The 23,224-nt window shown below is 37.0% G+C and overlaps 1 protein-coding gene across 2 annotated transcripts in view; it reads left to right on the top strand.

Annotated features, from left to right (window-relative positions):
* Nucleotides 1-1,705: 1,705 nt before the first annotated feature.
* Nucleotides 1,706-23,224, top strand: part of BARD1 (BRCA1 associated RING domain 1) — a 71,134-nt gene continuing 49,615 nt past the window's right edge. The window contains exons 1-3 of one of the 2 annotated variants that reach the window (XM_011932313.1): nt 1,712-1,761; nt 6,711-6,859; nt 21,636-22,567. In XM_011932313.1, coding sequence (XP_011787703.1) covers nt 6,805-6,859; nt 21,636-22,567 — 987 coding nt within the window. In that variant the 5' untranslated portion in view covers nt 1,712-1,761; nt 6,711-6,804. Of the gene's footprint in view, nt 1,762-6,710; nt 6,860-21,635; nt 22,568-23,224 lie in introns of both variants that reach the window. The other variant, XM_011932314.1, reaches the window with a different exon arrangement.

Here is a 23,224-nt window from a genome sequence, read left to right on the forward strand (position 1 = left end):
TATACAGAGAAGTTTATACATCTTTCTTTCTCTCTTTCTCTTTCTTTCCTTCCTTCTTTTCTTTTCCTTTCCTTTCCTTTCCTTTCCTTTCTTTTCTTTTTTCCTTTTCTTTTCTTTCTTTTTATAGTGGTTATTCACAGCCTGAGTAGGCAAGGAAGAAGTAGGCTCTGGGGCCTATCTAGCATTATAGATTGGCATTCATGGGTGTCTAAGAGGTCAGCACAATTAGGTAGTGGTGAAGGTGGCTTGGAAATAGTTAACTCTGGCCTGGGCTGGATACGGAATCCAAGGTGCTCGGAAACTGAATGGAATTCTTTCAAGGTAGAGAGCAACCTGAAGGTGGAGGTTTGGCCAGGGTGATGTAATAAAAGAGAGGAAGGATATTGTGATAGGAGGAGCTTGCCACGAAATAGAATTCAGTACACTTGATGGAGAAAAGGAGGTTAGGTTTGGTAGGTCAAATAACAAAAATTATAGGCGCAGTTAAGAGATCATGTTAATTGGCAGAGTCACAAGTCGTATTTTTATCAGTACCTTGTACATACTGTGATACAAAAATCAGGCATGGTGAGTTTTTAAAAAGTAATAGGTTTTGTAATGTCAGTGAGCACCATTTTCAGTATCTTGAGAATAACATTGTGGATGTGTACTCTGTTTTTAGCAATCTTTCTGAAAAGCTCAATTTCACTTGAATGTTCATATCTATTAAGATGTGCAGTGTGATACTTTCAATCTTTCAAGAAATGTGGAGAATTATTTTTATTAATATGTGCTATGTGTACAGAGGTAATTTGATAATAATGGTGTAAATACCTAAAGGTTTTAGAGTTAGTATAATAAACCAAGCACAAAAAGTGCTCATCATTTAAAAGGCTTTACTTCTCTGGGTACGTTACATCCACTGAGTATAATGTCTTGGTGTGTATTTATTAGTATCCTTACCTTCTTAGGATTAACAAATGTAGCAGGTATTTTGATGGACAGTAGTAGGAATATTTTGTTTCTGTGTCTCTTTGCTCACTGCAGGGAACTTCATTCTGTCTGCAGACAGACTGCCAATCTGATGATTTCTGTTTACATTTGCTTAAAGAACAATTAACTTTCTTTGAACTGAAAGAATGGCTACATTTTCCACAATATAGCTGAAAAATGGGTGGCCACTTTACAATAGTAAGAAGCACATTTTTTTTTTAATGGAAAACCATGGTTTCTTACGGTCAAAATGACTAGATATCCTGGTTTGTCTGGGCAGTCCTGGTTTATTCTTATTGTCCCAGTATCCTATTCAATTATCACTTGTCTTCATTCTCAGTTTTCTCATTTGGACGATACATTATATGGTCATTCTATGTGTGGGAGACATTCTGAGGTATATGATCTACACTTTGAATCATCAGGGGAAGACACACCTTAGTAGTTGAACGAAGCAGCCAGTAGTTGGTTTTGCCTCAAGAGGTTTAGAGACACTTGAACAAAATTGTTCCTTTCTCCAACCTTCTTTGGTAGTTACTATTTAAAATCAGCAGGTATGTTATGGTATAATATTTAACCAAGGAGTAACAGCCTTTCAAATATTCATCCTTAATACCTTCTGCTTTGAGAAGGTGAGAAATATGGTAGTGTTGGGCCTTGGATGAAGTATTGGGTGTGAAATGTTTATTTAACAGTGACTCAAGTCTTGATTGTTTTAATTTCTTCAAACAGCACTAACATTCTGAGAGAGCCTGTGTGCTTAGGAGGATGTGAGCACATCTTCTGTAGGTAAGTAATTATGACTTGATATATATATAGTACAACTGTATTTTTTACTAGATAACAATCATGTAATTTTGTTGATAATAGTGGTACTTGATATTTGTATAACTTTCAAAGTCTGCAGAGTAACCTACTGTATGTTATCTTAGTTTGATCTTTAAAACTGTGTCTTAATTTACAAATAAGAAAGCCAAAGCTCGAAGAGGATGACTTATCCAAAGTTACAAAGCTTAGTAGACAGCTTTGCCAAATTTGAGGAAATAAAATAATACTGTTTATATCATTCAAATAGGTGTTTTAAAATTTTCTAGTCAAGTTTTGAATCTAGACTCAAAATTATGGAAGTATAGTTCTTGTGGTTATTATATTAGTTTCCTAAGTCTGCCATAGCAACTGAACCAAAAACTGGGTGGCTTAGAAGAACAGAAATGTATTGTCTCTCTGGTTCTGTAGGCTAGGAGTCCAAGATCAAGATGATGACAGGGTTGGTTCCTTATGTGGGCTGCGAGGGAGAATCTGCTCCATGCCTTTCCCCTAGCAATCTTTGCTGTTTCTTGACTTGGAGATGCATCACTCCGATCTTTGCTTTGTGTACACCTGGCATTCTTCCTTGAGTGCATGCTTCTCTCTATGTCAAATTTCCCCTTTTTATAAGAATACCAATTACATTGGATAAAGGCTCACCCTAATAATCTCATCTTAACTTGATCATCTAGATCCCCTGTTTCCAAATTAGGTCACATTCACAGTTACTGAGGGGTGAAGACTCAAACATCTTTTAGGGGGACACAATTCAATGCATAACAGTTATTGTGAAATTATATCCATGTGAAGGCCCTGGCTTATAGGTGAGAAGATTAGATTTTTATCTCTTATTTCTTGTTTAGGAGAAATCAGTTGAGAGATTAAGTGTCTTAGTTTAATTGCCTATGAGACAGGGAAAATATACTCTCCTTTGAATTAATCTTTCAATTATTTCCAGTTATGAGTATGTTACTGTCTTGCATGAATAAACTGCATCCGGAAATTTGAACATGTATGAAAATAACCTTGTGTATTACTTCATGGCCTAAGGTCGTCTGGGAGGCAGCTATGTTTTGGGTCGCAATTTTGTTTCTGGAAAAACAGATCTGTTGTATGAGGGATATCCAGCAGGAGGATGGAGTAGGAGATGGTACCTGTTGCCTACCAGATACGTCTGTTTGGATGATGAAAGAAAAGGCATTTTAAAGTTGCTATGTTCAGAGCTGATCTCTTGATCATCCTCCTCTTCAGCCTTTTCCTGCCTGGGTAGTCGTCATCACAATAAATGGTACCAGTTACTGCTAGGTTGTTTATCCCATGTCACTAAGTTCTGTCAGTTCTGCCTCAAAATGTGTCCTGAATCTTGAATTTTTCCACCTTTTTTTCTGAATTTGCTACTGTTTGTAGTTTGTTCCAAGCCACCATTGTATTATCTCTGCTCATACTATTGTGATAGGTTCATAACTGGTCTTCCCTTTTCGGCATCATCACCCCTTCCTCATTTTCTGTGTTCTTGACAGTGATCTTTGAAAAATCTCAATAATATCCGTATCATTACCCTGCTTAAACTCTTTAGTGGCTTCCTATTGCAGTTAGAAAAAAATCCAAACTCTCCCCTCTGGTCTGCAAAACCCTGTATGGGACCTAGACCCGGTCTGCCTCGTGGACATCATTTACCTCTGGCTCACACTATTCCAGCACTTCTCCTTTTAGTTCGGAAGGTACACCAAATTCACTCCTGCCCCAGGACTTTGACACTTGCTATTTCTTCCACGTGAAATGTACTTAGGCCAGAGTTCTGTGAGGCTTACTTTTTATCAGTTATATATCAGCTGAAATGTCACTGCCTCCAAAACGCCTCCCGTGGATCTGCTTACAAAATGATGACCACTCCCTGTGCCCACTGTGTAGCAAGCAGATGTATTTTGTTTCAGCTGATGGATGATGGGTTTTCTCACTGTATACAATGGGTCAGTCACAAAGCTGCTAGAGCATGATGAACTTCATGACATTTTATGCAAAGTTGTTTTGTGTGTCTGGTGGGGTGGGGGATCCATACGTTTAATGAGATTCTAAAGGACTCTGTTACTTAAAACAGCAAGTAAAAGATTGAGACAAGAGAACATCCTTTTCTTTTTTTCTTTTTTTTTTTTTTGAGACAAAGAGTCTTGCTCTGTCCCCGAGGCTGGAGTGCAATGGTGCGATCTCGGCTCACTGCAAGCTCCGCCTCCCGGGTTCACACCATTCTCCTGCCTTGGCCTCCTGAGTAGCTGGGACTACAGGTTCCTGCCACCACGCCTGGCAAATTTTTCTATTTTTAGTAGAGATGGGGTTTCACTGTTAGTCAGGATGGTCTCCATCTCCTGACCTTGTGATCTGCCCGCCTTAGCCTCCCAAAGTGCTGGGATTACAGGCGTGAGCCACTATGCGCCTGGCCAGCAACATCTTAAAAGAGAAAATGATGATTATGTGTATATGACATGAACATAGGAAAGAATTCATTCAGTGCAGTTTTGATTTATGATTATATAATGCCAAAAATTATGGTAGCTGTTTTTATTCTTGCAGATTTTGAGTTAAAACTGCTCAGCAATGAGGTTTTAAAATGATTTTGAAATAGCTCAGGTCAACTGATAAAAGTAGTTCACCTACTCTCACAGATACAATTTACGTGGCAGGGATGCTCAAACATTTTGGTCTCAGACCACTTTGCATTCTTCCAAATTGAGAACCACAGAGAGCTTTTGTGTGTGCATACATTTACCATACAAAACTGAGACTTTAAAAAAAAATTCATTTAAAAATAATAAACCCATTACATACAAACACAAATAACACTTTTTAAGGAAAAATAACAATTTTACAAGTCAAAGAAAAAAATAGGAGTGGCACTGTTTTACATTTGTGCAAATCTGTCTTGCTGAACAGAAAACAGCTACATTCTCAGCTTATATATTCAGTCTATTGTTATATGTTTTTTTGATTGAAGAAAATCTGGCCTTATACATAATTGTAGTTGGAAGAAGTATTGAAGTATTTTCAGTAGCTTTTTTAGATAATTGTGGCTATTCTTCTTTAATACTACACCAAAACTTGATGAGGGTTTTTTGTTTTTGTTTTTTTTTTAATTTGTGAAGACATGAGTCTCACTCTGTCACCCAGGCTGGAGCGCAGTGGCGCGATTATGGCTCACTGCGGCCTCAACTACCTGGGCTCAGGTGATCATCCAGTCTCACTTTCTGAGTAGCTGAGACTGCAGTTGTGCCTTACCACACCTGGCTAATTTTTGTAGTTTTTTTTGTAGAGGCAAGGTTTTGCCATGTTGCCCAGGATGCTCTTGATCTCCTGGGCTCAAGTGATTCTCCTGTCTCGGCCTCCCAAAGTGCTGAGATTACAGGCGTGAATCACCATGCCTGGCCAAAAAGTGCTGTTTTCTTTAGGTTCATCACAGTGTGGAATCTGAAACTATATCAATAAATTTTTATACTCTGTTACATGAAATTTCATTGGTTTATCTTTGGATTTATCTTTTACTCAGCATGGTTTTATGACATCACATATGGGTCATTTGGGAAATACTCACTTACTGAACTCTACACATCCACAGAAAAATGACATTTTTTCAGAATTCCGAATTAATGTATATAAAATAATTTGGGAATAGTTTATAAAATGTTACAGAATATATAAAATACTAATCTGATCTGAGTACTAGTGCAGTGCTGGACTAGTAACTTGAATAACTGGATCTCATTTTCTTCATCCAAAAATGAGGTGGTAGTTCTTGATGAGATGATTTCAGACTGTATTTTACTGATAAGTATTGCACAAATGATTTAAATTGTGTGAGTAGTCAGTTTTACATATTTTTTTTGTGTTGGGGTTCCAAGTTAGAGTTCTTAACTACTAGTGAACAAATGTACAGAAGATCCTTTGCTAAAGAAAGTTGACATTTATTGACTTCAGTGGCATTTTTTGAATTAGGTGGTCCCAAAAGTCTCTGCCAGCTCTGGTATGGGTTACAGATTCATTTTACAATTATTTTGAGTTAGATTCTGTCAGGAATCATGCTAGAAGCCAAGGATACAAAAATTAGAAATGGCATAGGTTTTGTCTGAAGATAGTTCATGTTTTAAGAATCCTATCTGCCTACAGAGGATTGAGTCCTGTGACAAGGAATGTCCTGTGGTGCTTGGGGAAGATGTGGCTTTTCAACTGTTAAATTACCCAGTCCTGCTGGAACCCCATCTCATGAGGCCAATGAAGGAGGAGATTTATAGAATTCTTACTCTGGAATTCACAGATGGGCTTGGGCGGGGGAGGATCACAAATCCCTCTTTTTACATAAGTGTGTATATATATTCATCAAATTTGCAAAAGGTTTAGAAACCCCAAAATTAGAAAAACTCTTCTAACTCTGAAACTTTAGTGCTTAGATAACCCAGGTAATTGAGTCTACAGGTTTTAAAATTATGCAAAAGAGTCAAAGATCTTTTCCCAAAAGCTACTTTAAAGCCTTGAGATACTAGTCCAAAAACAAAACAAAAGGTCTTTCCCGGTCTCTGCAGTAGTTTCAGGTATTTTCATGGAATGTTAAGATAGAAGAAGTTAGGATGCACGACTACCATACATTAGGCATTCCATCTTTCTGTTACATCTCTGTAACCTTTAGAAGCTACAGATTTATTTGTAGGAAGAGTTATGCAGACTAATGTCAGGCTAAGTGAAGTCTCTTCATAGCAAATTAGATGAGCAACTTTAGATTTGATGTGTGTATTTAACTCTTTAAAACAGTATTTAACTAGTATATTACAATTGTCTAATGTATGTTAGAATAACCTCTGCTCCATTTATTTGTGTTCAAACTGTTTAATTTTTGGAACTTAGATTCTGCTGAATGGGTTTTTTTTTTTTTTTTAATTCTTTTACAGTAATTGTGTAAGTGACTGCATTGGAACTGGATGTCCAGTGTGTTACACCCCAGCCTGGATACAAGACGTGAAGATAAATAGACAACTGGACAGCATGATTCAACTTTGTAGTAAACTTCGAAATTTGCTACATGACAATAAGCTCTCAGGTAAGAACTATCCTTGTCTCTTAGTTAAAAACTGATGAATTCATATTCTTCACATAAAGTATATGAAACATCTGTCTGGAATTCTGAAATACATGTTTCAGATTTTAAAATCTGTAGCTTTTTTTTCTTTTTTTTTTTTAATAGCCATTGAGTCTCTATGTTGTCCAAACCAGACTTGAACTCCTGAACTCAAGGGATCCTCCTACCTCAGCCTCCCCGGTACATGCAGGTGACACCACACCTGGTGATTTTTTGGAGGATCATTTTGAGAAATGACAGGAACTGTAGAGATAACTAAAGTCTAACCCCCTTATTTTATAGTTGAGAAATCAAGGTCCAGAGAGGTGAAATAACCTCGCCTACAGCCACATGTGTAGTTAGTACTAGAAGCTGGAAAAATAAAACCCATTTCTGACTGTAAATCTGGGAACTTTTTGCTGCTTCACACTGCCTGCTTTTTACATTTATTATAAGATCTGTAGAATATATATGGAATAGTGATTTTGGCCTTAGTAGCACTTAACTCACTTAAATACACTTTCCCAAGATAGAATACAGCATTTTTCCATGGATCACTTTTCTAGACTGAATTAATTAGATAAGCACATTTTGAAAGAGCAGAAATCTAATATTCGTTTTCTTTTATATTTAAGTGGGGGTTAACGTTTTTCAAATTGTCCTTAGACTCTGTGTATTAACTATATATCTTTCCATTGTGCTTTCTGCTAAGAACTAATTATGGATAGAAAGTAAAATGTTTTGAGTCTTCATAATTGGATATTGCCGTTGTCTTTTTATTGACCAGATCATGCTATTTTAGTGTGTGTTTGTAGAAGAACCTGTTCTTGACTGGCAGGATGCCATGTATGATTGATAATGCTCATATAAAATTGTTAGATTTCTATTTTTAAATCTTTTGTTCTTAGAATCCTGCCATGATGTCCTAAAGAACAATTATACTGACTATACTTACATACTTTAGCTACTAAAGATGAAGTTGATTGTACAAAATAAAGAAATGTGACAAAAACTTTTGAGTGTTACTACAGGTCCATATTTTTAAGAATTAGAACTTACATCACTCTGTACCTATGAAAATTTTCCTTCAGCTAGTTATCTGCATCATTGTATTCAACTCCATTCTTTTATGATAAAATGTGCTATAGTGCAGAAGTTTTTCTTACTTTCAGATGTAACTATACAGACATATTTTTGAAAGTTACCCTTTTTTAAAAATGATAATGTAGTTGTAAACCTTTTTAAGAACACACTGAAGAAAAATTATGTCATTAGTTCATCTGAACTCTTCTTATTCAAAGACAATACTGACAGTGTTTATTTTCTAGTTAAAAAAGATTGATGTGTGATCTAGCTTTCTCTCCCCACGTAGATACCAAGGGTCAGTGCAGGGGTTCTTAAGGGCCCATACACCTTTGGCAGTGTTCAGAGTTGAAGTGGGTAGGATACCAAGACCAGCTCAGTCACGGAGACCCTAACCCAGTGGTGCTAGAGGAATTAAAGACACACACACAGAAGTATAGAGGTGTGAAGTGGAAAATCAGGGGTCTCGCAGCCTTCAGAGCCGAGAACCCCGAACAAAGATCTACCTATGTATTTACTAACAGCAAACCAGTCATTAGCATTGTTTCTGTAGATATTCGATTAACTAAAAGTATCCCTTATGGGAAAAGAAGGGATGGGCCAAAATAAAGGGATGGATTTGGCTAGTTATCTGCAACAGGAGCATGTCCTTAAGGCACACATCGCTCATGCTGTTGTTTGTGGTTCAAGAACACCTTTAAGCAGTTTTCTGCTCTGGGTGGGCCAGGCATTCCTTGCCTTCATTCCAGTCAACCCACAACCTTCCAGCGTGGGCGTCATGGCCATCATGAACATGTTACAGTGCTGCAGAGATTTTGTTTATGGCCAGTTTTGGGGTCAGTTTATGGCCAGATTTTGGGGAGCCTTTTCGCAACATGTCCCCTTTATTTGATTTGCAAAGTGATAAAAGCAAGGGCAGCTCTGTCAAGCTGAGCTACTTCTCGCAGGAGTCAGGATCCACATCTGTAGACTATACAAAGACAAACAACACAGATTAAAAGCACAATCATCATAGAAATGACAGAGCTTCCAAGTGTTTTTATCCATTTTAATGGGTTACTAGCTGCTAATCTATCTGCAGCTCCTTCAAGCACTCCAGTTCCTGGCATTAAGGTCAGGTGTGCCTGGGATGCTTTAAATATTTGTTCTTGTAATTTTGCAATATTCAAAGACAAGTTTGTAGAGTGTCTTTCTAGTTGCTTTTTTATTCTTTCCTAAATTTTGATCTCATTATTAATAGTTTCCACAAATCCTTATGGCTCCTACAGTGGGCCATATCATTTGAGGTTGAGGTGCCACTATACCGCCATGGTTCCAGATAATAGGAACTCTTGCTGTACTTCTTATCGTTTCTACCATCTAACCCTTTTGTTCAGATCAGCAGAACATAGTGTTGCCGTGGCACGCAGACTGAGAGGTGCAATTTAAGCTAAACGTCCCCTTAGGGGACCAATTAATAATGATACCATAGGAATCCTTGTGCAGCACCTCTGCCTGTTCTGCAGTGCAATCTTCCTAAACAAGTACGTTCATTTTTTCTGGTCAGATTCAATTTTGTTTACAAATAGGTTTTTGAGGGCGATATGCCTCTATTGTAGGAGCAAATTTTTTATGGTAAATACTGAGATCAGAAAGCATGTGTAACTGCATCATAGAGTGATTACATCTAGGCATTATTGCCAGCCAAGATTGACAAATATGCCCAGTAAGTATAATTGTTCTCTGTGTCAGCCCTTGTTGAAGGAATACTCACGGCAATGGTGATCTTCGCTGTCATAGCTACCATTAAATTACTCATTGTGACCAGCTGTCCCGCTTTCCTCAGGTTTTCTTCTGCCATCTGTGACAGCTTCTTGATCTGTCCCCAGGTGGGTGACTGTGTTCAACAGGTGTTGCTTGTGACAGTTGGGGTCCTCCTCAGCATCATCCTCAACATGGCTGCAACCAGGGGGTCCTCGGGATCTTCCCAGAAACTCTTCTTTGGCATCTGACTCATGATAAGATTTCAGGTGTCTTGATGGTATCCAAATTGGCTGTTGATTTTGACCTGGAGAAACACAAATATAACCTCTACCCCAAGTTATAATTTTACCTATTTCCCAATTTTTTGTTATTGGATCTCTCTACCAAATCAGTTGTTCTGCTTCTGTCTTTGCAGCTGGTTTTTGTAGATGCTGTTCAGCTGCTGATAACATCTGGCCTTTGGGCAGGCTCAAAAAATTTAAAGTTAGTAATGCTAGATCCAATTGTGTATGGGCTGTGCTATAATCCGTTTCTCCCCCTTTTTTGTTTTTGTTATCAGTTGTTCATCTGTATGAAATCGTAACTGAGCATTCTCAATTAACTGTGTGGACTGAACCATGTATGAAGAATCAGAAATCGCATTAATAGGCATATCAAAAACAGTCAATACCTTAATTAGAGCTACAAGCTTTGCTTTTTATAGGGAGACTGGAAAACTTTTCAAGCCAGAATAAGAAGCTTTACCATTACTAGACCTATCTGTAAAACAATGAAAACGCTTAGCAGGCTGTAGGTTGTTTACCGCAGGAATTGTAAATGCAAACCGTTCACAGTCTTGCTCAGCTAAAGGGATAGTAAAGAAACAGTCTTTTAAATCTATGACTATTAAAGGCCAGTTTTTTGGAATCGTAGCAGGAGGAGGCAATCCTGCCTGTAATGCTCCCATAGGTTGTATATCTGAATTGATGACAGTTAAGTCAGTTAACATTCTCCATTTACCTGATTTTTTCTTAATTACAAAAACTGGAGAATTCCAGGGGAAAAATGTTGGAGCTGTGTGCCCATTTTCTAATTGTTCAGTAACTAATTTCTCTAAAGCCTCCAGTTTGTCTTTACTTAGCAGCCATTGCTATCCAAATTGGCATCTCTGTTAACCATTTTAAAGGTATAGGTTCTGGAGGCTTAACAATGGCCGCCATCAAAAATGATATCCTAATCTTTGGCAGGAACTTTGTCTTTCCACTTGAAGCGGTTCTTTCAAACCTTGCAATTTTTTTTTTCTAGTCTTTTACCAGGGACATACCTCATTTCATGCATTATATGTTGACTTTGAGGGCTATATAATTGTTCTGGAATTAGAACTTGTGCTCCCCATTGTTGTAATAAATCTCTTTCCTATACATTTATCGGTACGGAAGTTATAATTGGTTGAATAGTCCTAGGTTGTCTGTCGGGCCCTTCACAATGCAAAAATATAACTACTTTGATATACTTCAGGGGCTTTACCGACTCCAACTATGTTAAATTGAGCAGTTTGAATTGGCCATGTGAACGGCTAGTGCTGTAGAGAAATGACTGAAATGTCTGCTTCTGTATCTACCAGACCTTTAAATTTCTTTCCTTGAATAGTTATTTCATAGGTAGGACATTTATCAGTAATTTGATTTACCCAATAAGCTGCTTTGCCTTGTTTATTTGTGCTTCCAAATCCTCCTGTTCATTTAATTTCACTTTTTCCCATTCCTACATGTGGCACAATCAGGAGCTGTGCTGTACGCTCTCCTCGCTCTGCTTTCCAGGGAACAGAAGTAGATATCGCAATTTGAATTTCCCTGTTGTGATCTGAATCAATGAGTCCTGTATGTATTTGTACCCCTTTTAAACTTAAACTAGACCTTCCTAAAAGTAATCCTATTGTCCCTGCTGGCAAGGGTCCACAGACTCCTGCTGGGACCTTTTGCAGGGGTTCCCCAGGTAGAAGGCTCACAGCTTTTGTGCAGCATAAATCTACTGTGGCACTACTGGCTGTGGCGGGGGACAGACATTGTACAGGGGTGAAGGAATGGCCTGAGCTGGAAATGCCCCAGTTTAGAATGGGGCCTGGCACGGACCCCTCATGGCGTTTCCCGAAATCGAGTTCCCTTCTTTATCAAACTTAGAGTGACACTGATTAGCCCAATGTTTTCCTTTTTTACATTTTGGACATATTTCAGGATCAGTAGTTTTCTTTTTTCCTCTATCTGGCGACCTGACTTGCTGATTTTTTCTACATTCTTTTTTAGTGTGACCATGCTTCCCACAGTTAAAACAAGCTCCAGGAAACAGAGTATTTCCTTTATCCACTCTCAGTCCTGGCATTGCCTGTGCTAGGAGAGTAGCTTTATGCAGATTACCTCTGATACCATCACAGGCCTTGAAATAATCAATTAAATGTGCTTTCCCTCTGATAGGATGCAGAGCAGCCTGGCAATCAGGATTAGCATTGTTGAAAGCTGATAACTGCAACACTATACTCTGAGCAGCCAAATCTGCAATCATCTTTTTAAGAGACTCCTGTAACCGAGCTATAAAGTCAATGTGTGGTTCTTTGGGTCTCTGTTTTATAGCACTAAAGGAAGGGTATTGTTCTCCACCTGAAGTGATTTTTTCCCAAGCTCTAATGCACACTCCTCTAAACTGTTCTATGGCCTCATCCTGCATGAACACTTGTGCATCTAAACCAGCCCAGCCGCCAACCCCCAAAAGTTGGTCTGAAGTTATATTAATTTGAGGTTGGGCCTGGGCATTGTGAGCAGCCTGAATGGTAGCTTCATCTGCCCATCAAGTTTTAAATTGTAAGAACTGAGCAGATGTTAAACAAGCTTAAGTAAGAGTGTCCCAGTCAGTAGGAATCATCCGACTGGAAACAGCAACATTCTTTAACAGTCCCATTACAAAAGGAGAACCTGGTCCATAGTGATTTATAGCTTGTTTAAATTCTTTGAGTAATTTAAAAGGAAAAGGCTCAAATGTAGCTATTATATTTCCCTGTTGAGGAGCTGGGGAGTGTATTCTAACAGGGAACTGCCAAGCCTCTAAGTCACCTTCTTGTCTAGCTTGCTGAATTCCTGCCTGAATAGAACTAAGAGCAGTCGCTCAAGGCGTGCTCGAACAGTCACTGGGGCAACTACTTTTCGCTCACTGTCCTCTGGAAAAGCAAGATCTGGAGGGTCAGGCCACTCTTCTTGAAAATAATAACGAGGGAGTGCAGAAGGGTAGGGAAGAACCTCTCCCTCCTTTGCTGCTTTAGCTTTACCTGGCAAATAAACATGCTGTGTAACCTCTTGTTATTTCGTTATACTCTCCTTCCTCCCTCTCATCAGTGTGAAAAAGTTCCAAGGTGGAACGAACCACAGCCCATACTTGTCCCATTGTTACCCCAATGCTTCCAAGCTCCCCTTCTTATACGGGGATTGCTTTAAGAGTACTCAGGTGTCCTCCAGCTAGTTCCACGTTCTCCAAGTGTTGCTCCAGCGACCCTTCAACCTGGATTCGAGCCCCAGATTGGGCACCACTTGCCAGACCAGCTTGGTCAGGAAGACCCTAACCTAGCGGTGCTAGAGGAATTAAAGACACACACAGAAATATAGAGGTGTGAAGTGGGAAATCAGGGGTCTTACAGCCTTCAGAATTGAGAGCCGTGAACAAGATTTGCCCACGTATTTATTAACAGCGAGCCAGTCATTAGCATTGTTTCTACAGATGTTTGATTAACTATAAGTATCCCTTATAGGAAACGAAGGGATGGGCTAAAATAAAGGGATGGGCTTGGCTAGTTATCTGCAGCAGGAGCATGTCCTTAAGGCACAGATGGCTCATGCTGTTGTTTGTGGTTCAAGAACACCTTTAAGTGATTTTTCGCCCTTAATGGGCCAGGTGTTCCTTGCCTTCATTTCGGTAAACCCACAACCTTCCAGCGTGGGCGTCATGGCCATCATGAACATGTTACAGTGCTGCAGAGATTTTGTTTAGGGTCAGTTTATGGTCAGATTTTGGGGGATCTGTTCCCAACAGTAAGGGATCAGTGAGTTTCTTGAGTTAATTGTGCAGTATGAAAACTGTTCATGTTTGTGTGAAAGTGACTTTTGTTAGATTCTTAGGAGTATGTGGTCTGTTAGGATTATTGGCTTTGCATTGAAATTTGGAGTGCTACTTTGGGGTTTGTGGCTAAGATGATATTTTGGTTTGGTTCTTCACCAGTTGCTGTATAGTAAATGTATTCATTTGCTAGAACTGCTGTAACGAAGTATCACAGACTGAGTGGCTTAAACAACAGAAATTTATTGTCTCACAATTCCAGACACTAGAAGTCTGAGATCAAAGTGTATTCAAGGTTGGTTCTTTGTTGAGGTCTGTGAGAGAGAACCTGTTTTAGGCCAGTCTCCTTGTCTTGTAGATATCCATCTTTATGTTTACATGGTGTTCTCCTTGTTTGTATGAAATCTCCCCCTTTTAAAAGGACAGGAGTCATATTGCATTGGGGGTCCACCCTACTCCAGTATTGCTTCATTTTAGCTAGTTACATCTACAATGACCTTATTTCCAAGTAAAGTCACATTCGGAGTTATTGAGGGGTTAGGACCCCAACGTATGTGGATTTTGTTGGGGGAAGAACACAATTTCTAACAATATAGCATTTTTAATAGTGATAAATGGAGAGCAGGGTAACCCTTGATGTATTTACTGCTGTCAGTTATGTTATACCATAGGGGTGCAAAGAAGAGTAAGATAGACTCCTTTCCAGAAATTTTACTCTAGCTACTGATGTTTGAATCATTTATATTTTGAGGACTATGGAATATGAAATGCTTTCTTCATATTTCATCATTAAAGATATTTAGGAAAATTGTGTTTAGAACAAGTTTCTGAGGCCTTTAAGAATGTAGTCTTTCTCATCTAAGTAGAGCTGGAGATTGGAGAAATAATTGTAGTGATTAATTTCCCAAAGACAATTTTGTGTTTGTTTTCTTTATTAGGAATAATTACTCTAGTCCTTACCAGACTTAAGCACTGGTACCCTCAACATTACTTATATTAAGCTGAGTTGAATTTTACTGTTTAGATAACACATAATCCAGAATTTTGGAACATGAAGGTCATCTTTGATCCCATTATTCTGTAGGTAAGGAAACAGTACCCAGGCTACACAGGGCAGTTGTGTTGTACATTTCTTACTGTTTTTCTATTTTGCACAACTTTTTGGTTAGAAGTGTAGGTATTCGTTATGTTTGTTGAATTGAGTTGCATAAAAATTGGCAGTGCTAATTCATGTCCCAGAGACTAAACTTAAAATTATTTATTTACTTATTTTGAGACAGACAGTGTCCTGCTCTGTTGCCCAGGATGGAGTGCAGTGGGACCATCATGGCTCACTGCAGCCTTGAACTGGGTTCAAGACATCCTCCCACTTCAGCCTCCCAAATAGCTAGGACTACAGGCACTCACCACCACACACCCAGCCAGTTAATTAATTAATTTTTTCTTTTAGAAGAGATAGGGTCTTGCTGTGTTGCCCAGGCTGGTCTTCAACTCCTGGCCTCAAGTGATTCTCCCACCTTGACCTCCCAAAGTGCTGGGATTAGAGGCATGAGCTAATTGTGCCTGACCTAATTAAAATAATTTTAAAATACATTCTTAGAATTTGTTTTAAATAATTCATTTTATAGTGATAACATCTATGCATTCATAGGCCTTCTTAAAAAATTATAATAGTAATATCTTTCTTTGCTACTTTGATAGAAAATGACAATAAATTTAGAGTATAAACATATTGAATTATAACCTTCTGTTGAGATCTCTAAATTCCATGGTGCAGAGCTTTTTCTACTTTAATATAAGTTGTGTAGTACCCAACTTTTCATCCCAAATTCTTCCGAAAACAAATTAGCCTTAAGGGCATTTGAGATTTTTTTCTGGAACATTTCCCTTTGTTTCTTTACAGTTTATCTATTCTATGTATTTTATGCAGTACCTTATGTGGTAGTTGATTATCTAGTAAGTACTTCTAGAACTAAAAGGTTAGAAGATAAACGATATACCAGGAACTGATAGTTGGGGACAAAAGACAGTTAGTCTTCTTTATAATAATGAGGATGTTGGAAAATGATCTCACTAGGATAAGGGTATTAGATTAAGTGATTCCTAAGCTGTCATTCCAAAATTGTGTGATTCTGTTAAATGGTCATGTGTAGAAGATGATGAATTAAGTGGAATGGTGAACATCTCTCACATTTTCTCTTTTAAAAACCCTGTAGTTCACAATTTATCTTTCAAATGAACCTTGTTACTTGCATTTACTATAATACATATAATTACTGTAATTAAGGTGGGCAATTAGGAAGAACTTGTCAAATCATGGACATAGTGTATGGTATACTGGAGATAAAGAAGCCTGATTTATAGTAATACTTTCTAAAATGAGCTTCTAAATACTTGAACAGATTTTTCTTGGTTCAGTGTACTTTAAAGAGGAGATTGTCAAATTTTGCTGACAACCATTTTTGGATAACTTTACCTTATCATTTATAACACTTTATAACATGATCTTCTTTTTACTAATGGAGTTAAATTTTAAAGTTTTTATTTTCTCTTGAACCATATCATACTAAGTCAGGCCTTGCAGGTGCTGGTCAGGTTCTGTGAAACATGTTGGTGACATTAAAAAAAATACTTTGATTATGCTTTTACAGTATTACAATTTCCCTTTCTATTTTCTGCTTTAGAGAGAGATGCTGGTCTTTCTGTAATGATTACACAGTGTTTCATATATGCGCTGATGTTTTTATACTAGAGGAAGATGAATGTTTGAATAGCTGTGTTGCTGTTGTTTTTTTTAAAATAGAGCTAAATGCTTCCTAAGTTATAAAATAATCATTCTTTAGTGAAGGCATTAATGTTGCACAGATGGTAGCAAAGGACTTTCCTTTGATTTTTAATAAGGAACTGGTTCGTCAAAGAGATTTCTCAACTTCGGTTGTGAAACCTATAATAGAGAATACTTTGAAAGGCACACAATGTACATCATTATAATCCTTTGATGTAGATTAATGATAGCTAAATCACATTTTCTAATTGCCTCTTTTTTCTATAGTTGATTATTAAATTTTAAGAAAAAACTTGGCTAAGCAGCTCTCTAGTAACACGTGCATCTCTGTTCCTCAATATTTTGTGATGTACTCTGAAATTCAGAGAATAGAATTTTCTTTTAAATATTATCATTAAGGAATTTACTGTGCAGAGGAAGGACCAATGTTTTTCTTCATGAAATGAATATTATGATTTATCATGCTGAGAAGCATTCACCCATAAAAATTGTTGGTAGTTGTTAATAATGTGATTTATGTTCCAGCAGTAGTGTTTTGCTTTTTACAGTTTTATCTTAGATATTATCTTAGATATTCAAATATCTAATAAAATTCAGAATATACAGTCATCTTTGTTGTTGTGCTCCTTGCTTAGTTATGCAAGATACATAATTAAAGTCTTCTTGCATAACGTTATTACCAGATGAATAGTAAAATTGTGTTCATATCAATTACATTGAATATGTTATCTTCATTTACTCATTTATAAGGTAGGAAATGTGTACACCTGAGAATGAAATTTCTTGTCTTTTTAGATTTAGGTTTTTAGTCAGTTGAGTATGTTGCTGCTGTATATAAGGCTTAATTTTCCTTTAAAAGCTCAATTCTACATTTTTAAAGTTTTTCAAACATTGAGAACCTCAGGGTTTGACATGGTTTTAATTGAAAATGTCATCTGTGTTTAAAATAATTTAAAACAAAATCAAATGCAAGTTATTACAGACTATCAGAGGATTAACCTTTATGTCTTTGTTATCCTGAGTCTTTCTTGAAAAGTAATCCTGGTAACATTTCATTTTGACCTTTCCTATAGACTTGAGATTGTATCAGAAGTGACTTGGTTTTGAAATCTACTTACCACTGCAAAGAAAAGACCTTGTTGAATCTAGACATAAAGTCTCTATGTGAATGGATACCTCTTTCTGATACTTTCCAAGATCCTGTCTTAATAACACTTTGTGGACCAGGTCATGTTCACCTATGACATTTAAAGGGTTTATGTAGGAGAATCTGCCCTTATTCAGATACGTACTCCTGCCTCCAGCAGGTTTATCATTTTACTGCCTTTTCAATGGCATGCTTCCATTCCTTCTGCAGGAAGCAATGGCTACTTTGGAGTAGAAAATCTTTACTCTTTTGCTAGGCAGAGATCATGTCTGAAATTTCTAGAGTTAAGTAATAATTATTTTATTTTTCAAAGCCTGTTTCCCATTTCTTCTTACCTGTTTTAAGGTTCTTTTACCAGGTGAATGTATTTTTAAAGATAGGACTTTTGTACTCAGGAAATATGAGGTGAAAGAATAGGCAGAAGAAGCAGTTTTGAACTTGAAAGAATTGAGATTATCATTAACAATCTTCTGGTGCATTAATAATTTTAAGCTGGTAAAACAATAAAACAAGCTGTTCTGTGTGAATAAAAAATGACTAAAAGGAAATAAAAAATAATTGATGATGTACTTTTCTTTTGCTAAGAAAGATATGAGAATGTTGAGAAGAAATTTATTCCACAAAACAGTAAGAAAATGAAAATAATGTATCTCTTGAGTATTAAAAGTTTGCAAGAATAATCACCATTTGAAAATGTTATTGAACACCTTAGTAACATCAGATGTTTATTTCCTATATGGTGGATGTTTTTAGCCCTTAGGAATAAGACTAGTGGCCACCGGTTTTCTTCTTAAAGTACCTTATGTTTAGAACTCCATTCCATTAAAATTTTTCTTTGGTTCTGTAATGTAAGTAAAATTTTATGCAGCATTCTTTTCTATTTGAATGAAGAGCAACTTTAAAGGAGGAAAACAAAATTTGGGTAGTTTCTTTTTCTGTCTTTTTCTCTGTCTCTCTCTTTTCTCCTCTTTCTTCTTTTAATAGGAATCACAAAACATATTTTAAGAAGCCTGGTTGATCAGAGGAGATTGTGTTAGGAGAATGTTTGTCAGGCAGCATGAAATCATTTGTTAATTATTGTTTTTAATCTTACCAAGTTATTGTTATTTTTCCAACTTTCTTCTCTTTCTTATGTTCTTTTTTTCTTTCTCTCTTTCCTTTTTTTTCTGGACCTGAAATTACCTTTTGCTAATCCAGTTTGTGTGGAGAGATAAAGCACCAGATTGGAAGTTAGGGGACTCCTTCCTTCTTTTTGTTTTGACTTTAGTCCTTCATTGTTAAAATGAAAGAATTAGACTAAATTATTTTCAAGTTTTCTTCTAGCTCTTAAAATTAATTCTAACATCTCTTACATAAACATTTGGAAAGATTTAAGAGACTATCAAATAATATATTCACTAGTACTTACTGAGTACTATCTATTCATGTGCTTACCACTGTGCTAGGCTGACCTGGGTTGATTTTTACCTATGTTTACATGGAGTGGGAGAGAATTTTAAGGCAATTTTTTTTTTCTTGAAGAAAATGAATATCCCAAAGACAAAAACAACGTAAGACAACTTGAAGGAAGTTGTCAAAGTCAGGAAAGTGGATGATTTGTATGATTTGTCAATGAAAAAAACCTTTTCCTCTACACTCTTAGGTTCATTGTATGGAGGCCTGTGAATTAAACTGTAAAAAAGTTTAGCAAGAGAAAAGACAGATTTTTATTTATGAATATACATGTAAGTTCACAGAAAAATGTGACTCTCCAAACTGGCAAAAATGGGGGTTTATAAACCTAAATTAATGGGAAGAGGTAGAAGGAAGAAAAGACTTCTGTGGGAAGACCAAACGGCTTTACTTCTTTTTTTAAAATTATACTTTAATTTCTGGGATACATGTGCAGAACGTGCAGATTTGTTACATAGGTATACATGTGCTGTGGTGGTTTGCTGCACCCATGAACCCGTCATCTACATTAGGTATTTCTCCTAATGCTGTCCCTCCCATGACCCCCCACCCTCCGACAGGCCCTGGTGTGTGATGTTCCCCTCCCTGTGTCCATGTGTTCTCATTGTTCAACTCCCACTTATGAGTGAGAACATGCAGTTTTCTGTTCCTGTGTTAGTTTGCTGAGAATGATGGTTTCGAGCTTCATCCATGTCCCTGCAAAGGACATGAACTTATCCTTTTTATGGGTGCATAGTATTCCATGGTGTATATGTGCCACATTTTCTTAGTCCAGTCTATCATTGATGAACATTTGGGTTGGTTCCAAGTCTTTGCTATTGTGAACAGTGCTGCAGTAAACATACATGTGCATGTGTCTTTATAGTAGAATGATTTATAATCCTTTGGATATATACCCAGTAATGGGATTGCTGGGTCAAATGGTATTTCTGGTTCTAGATCCTTGAGGAATGCCCACACTGTCTTCTACAATGGTTGAACTAATTTACACTCCCACCAACAGTGTAAATGCATTTCTATTTCTCCACATCCTGTCCAGCATCTGTTGTTTCCTGGCTTTTTAATGATAGCCATTCTAACTGGCCTGAGATTGTATCTCATTGTGGTTTTAATTTGCATTTCTCTAATAATGATGATGAGCTTTTTTTCATGTTTGTTGGTCGCATAAATGTCTTCTTTTGAGAAGTATCTCTTTATATCCTTTGCCCACTTTTTGATGGGGTTGTTTTTTTTCTTGTAAGTTTGTTTAAGTTCTTTGTAGATTCTAGATATTAGTCCTTTGTCAGATGGATAGATTGCAAAAATTTTTCTCCCATTCTGTAAGTTGCCTGTTCACTCTGATGATAGTTTCTTTTACTGTGCAGAAAAATTTTTTAATTTTTCTTTTTAAAAACTCTACTGAATCTTTGTATATTCTGTCTACCCTCCATGGAATCTTTGTGTTTTAATTCTTAATTATAAATCTATATTTTTTAAAAACTTAAAGTTATTTTATATATATGTAGAAAAGACATATATTTTCTAACTGTATAGTTTAATGAATTTGCACAAACTGAACTCGCCCAGAACAAAAACAATACCCTGGAAGTCCCTCTTGTGCTCCCTTTCAGTCACTGCTTTTCCCTATAGAGATAACCAACTACTATTCTGACTTAATACATTAAATTAGTTTTGGCTGTTTTATATTCGATGTAAGTGAAAACATCCAATGTGTATGTAGCTTCTTACGCTTAAGAGATTATGTTTGAGTATGTAGTTATTGTTTATTCATTCTTACTAATCTTTGGTTATACAGCTTGAAGTTAATATTAGATGATACCTAAAGGGTCATGACTATTGTCTTTAATCCCCTGTATTCATTTTGTCAGAGATAAGCCTTGAAATCATATAGTATGGGTCCTCCAACTTTGTTCTTCAGTATTATGTTGGTCGTTCTAAGTCTTTTGCCTTTCAAATTGTACCTTTCTTTTTCCATGTAAATTTTATAATTGCTTCTTGAGTTTTACAAACAAGCCTACTGGAATTTACATTGGGATTTGTTATATCTGTAAATCTGTTTGGAACAATTGGCATCTTAACAATATTGTTATAGTTCATGAACATGGTATATCTCTCCGTTTGCGTAGAATTCTTTAGTAAGTATTTTGTAATTCCTAGCCCACAGAACTTACACATTCTGTTACATTTGTATTTTATGGGGTTTTTTGGTACTATATTTGGAATATAAGTTTTATGTTTTGTTCTCTGCTGTATCTTCAGTCTCTAAGATATGGCACAAAGTTGGATTCAGTAAGTATTTATTGAATGAGTGAATATCTGCTGTCAAAGAGTTCATACTCTAGGAGCTGAGAAAGAAGTACATAATTAAAAGATGATACACTTTAGGGGAACTATAAACAGAATTCTTTTGGAGCTCCTTGTGGAAGCGATAAAGTTCATGTAACAGATTTCTTTTTCTTTTTTCCTGTCAGATTTGAAAGAAGATGACCCTAGGAGAAGTTTGTTTAATGATGCAGAAAACAAGAAGAATTCAATTAAAATGTGGTTTAGCCCTCGAAGTAAGAAAGTCAGATATGTTGTGAGTAAAGTTTCAGTGCAAACCCGGCCTGAAATAAAAAAAGATGCAAATGCTCAGCAAGACTCCTATGAATTTGTTTCCACAACTCCTCCAGCAGATGTTTCTGAGAGGGCTAAAAAGGCTTCTGCAAGATCCAGAAAAAAGCAAAAAAAGAAAACTTTAGCTGAAATTAACCAAAAGTGGAATTTAGAGGCAGAAAAAGAAGATGGTGAATTTGACTCCAAAGAGGAATCAAAGCAAAAGCTGGTATCTTTCTGTAGCCAACCATCTGTTATCTCCAGTCCTCAGATAAATGGTGAAATAGACTTACTAGCAAGTGGCTCCTTGACAGAATCTGAATGTTTTGGAAGTTTAACTGAAGTCTCTTTACCATTGGCTGAGCAAATAGAGTCTCCGGACACTAAGAGCAGGAATGAAGTAGTGACTCCTGAGAAGGTCTGCAAAAATTATCTTGCATCTAAGAAATCTTTGCCATTAGGAAATAATGGAAAACGTGGCCATCACAATAGACTTTCCAGTCCCATTTCTAAGAGATGTAGAACCAGCTTTCTGAGCACCAGTGGAGATTTTGTTAAGCAAACGATGCCCTCAGAAAATACACCATTGCCTTCATGCAAACGTAAAGTTGGTGGCACATCAGGGAGGAAAAACAGTAACTTGTCAGATGAATTCAGTAGTCTTTCTCCGGGTACACCACCTTCTACATTAAATAGTTCAAGTTACAGACGAGTGATGTCTAGCCCCTCAGCAATGAAGCTGTTGCCCAATATGGCTGTGAAAAGAAATCATAGAGGAGAGACTTTGCTCCACATTGCTTCTATTAAGGTAGGATGCTTACTCTGAAATACCATCTCAGAATGAGGCCAACTATAAAGCAATTTCTTTGGAGCTGGTGAAAAATGGCATAGGATTACTAGGATAATTAACCTTTCACAGACATGATACTTCCTCTGAACCAGAGAAGCCAAATTTACAGGGACAGCATCTCTACTTCAGTTGGAGCAGTGGCCCCTGAGTCTGGGCAGCAGGATCTTGTAGGAGAAAACCAGTATTTGAATATTTCAGCTTTTATTTTGCCAAGTGCTTTTGCTTTTGTCTATTTTACCTTCAGTTTTTATCATTTTGTTTACCTGTCCTCATGCTTTATGAATGTAGACAATTGCTAAGTTATTACAGGCAACAATGTTTACCCAGTAAAAGAGCCCACCAGAATTTGGAAGGTTGAAAGATGTGGTCTGTACATTTCTCCAATGACCAGGACATTTAACTATCAGAAATGGCTCCTCTGGTTCACCACAAAGGAGCTGCTTTTTGCCCTACAATCAGCCATTCCTTTTACTGACCTGTTTAATGACGTTAATTCTCTTTAATTATTCTCAGCACCTGGGATGTGGCAGCCTTTTTTGGAACCTGGCCTATTTTCTAAACACTTGGCAGTGGTTAATCTTTGAAATTGACACAAACACTACGTGTGAAACAGAG

This window comes from Colobus angolensis, unplaced genomic scaffold (genome assembly GCF_000951035.1).
Source record: "Colobus angolensis palliatus isolate OR3802 unplaced genomic scaffold, Cang.pa_1.0 Scaffold95, whole genome shotgun sequence".
NCBI lineage: Eukaryota > Metazoa > Chordata > Mammalia > Primates > Cercopithecidae > Colobus > Colobus angolensis.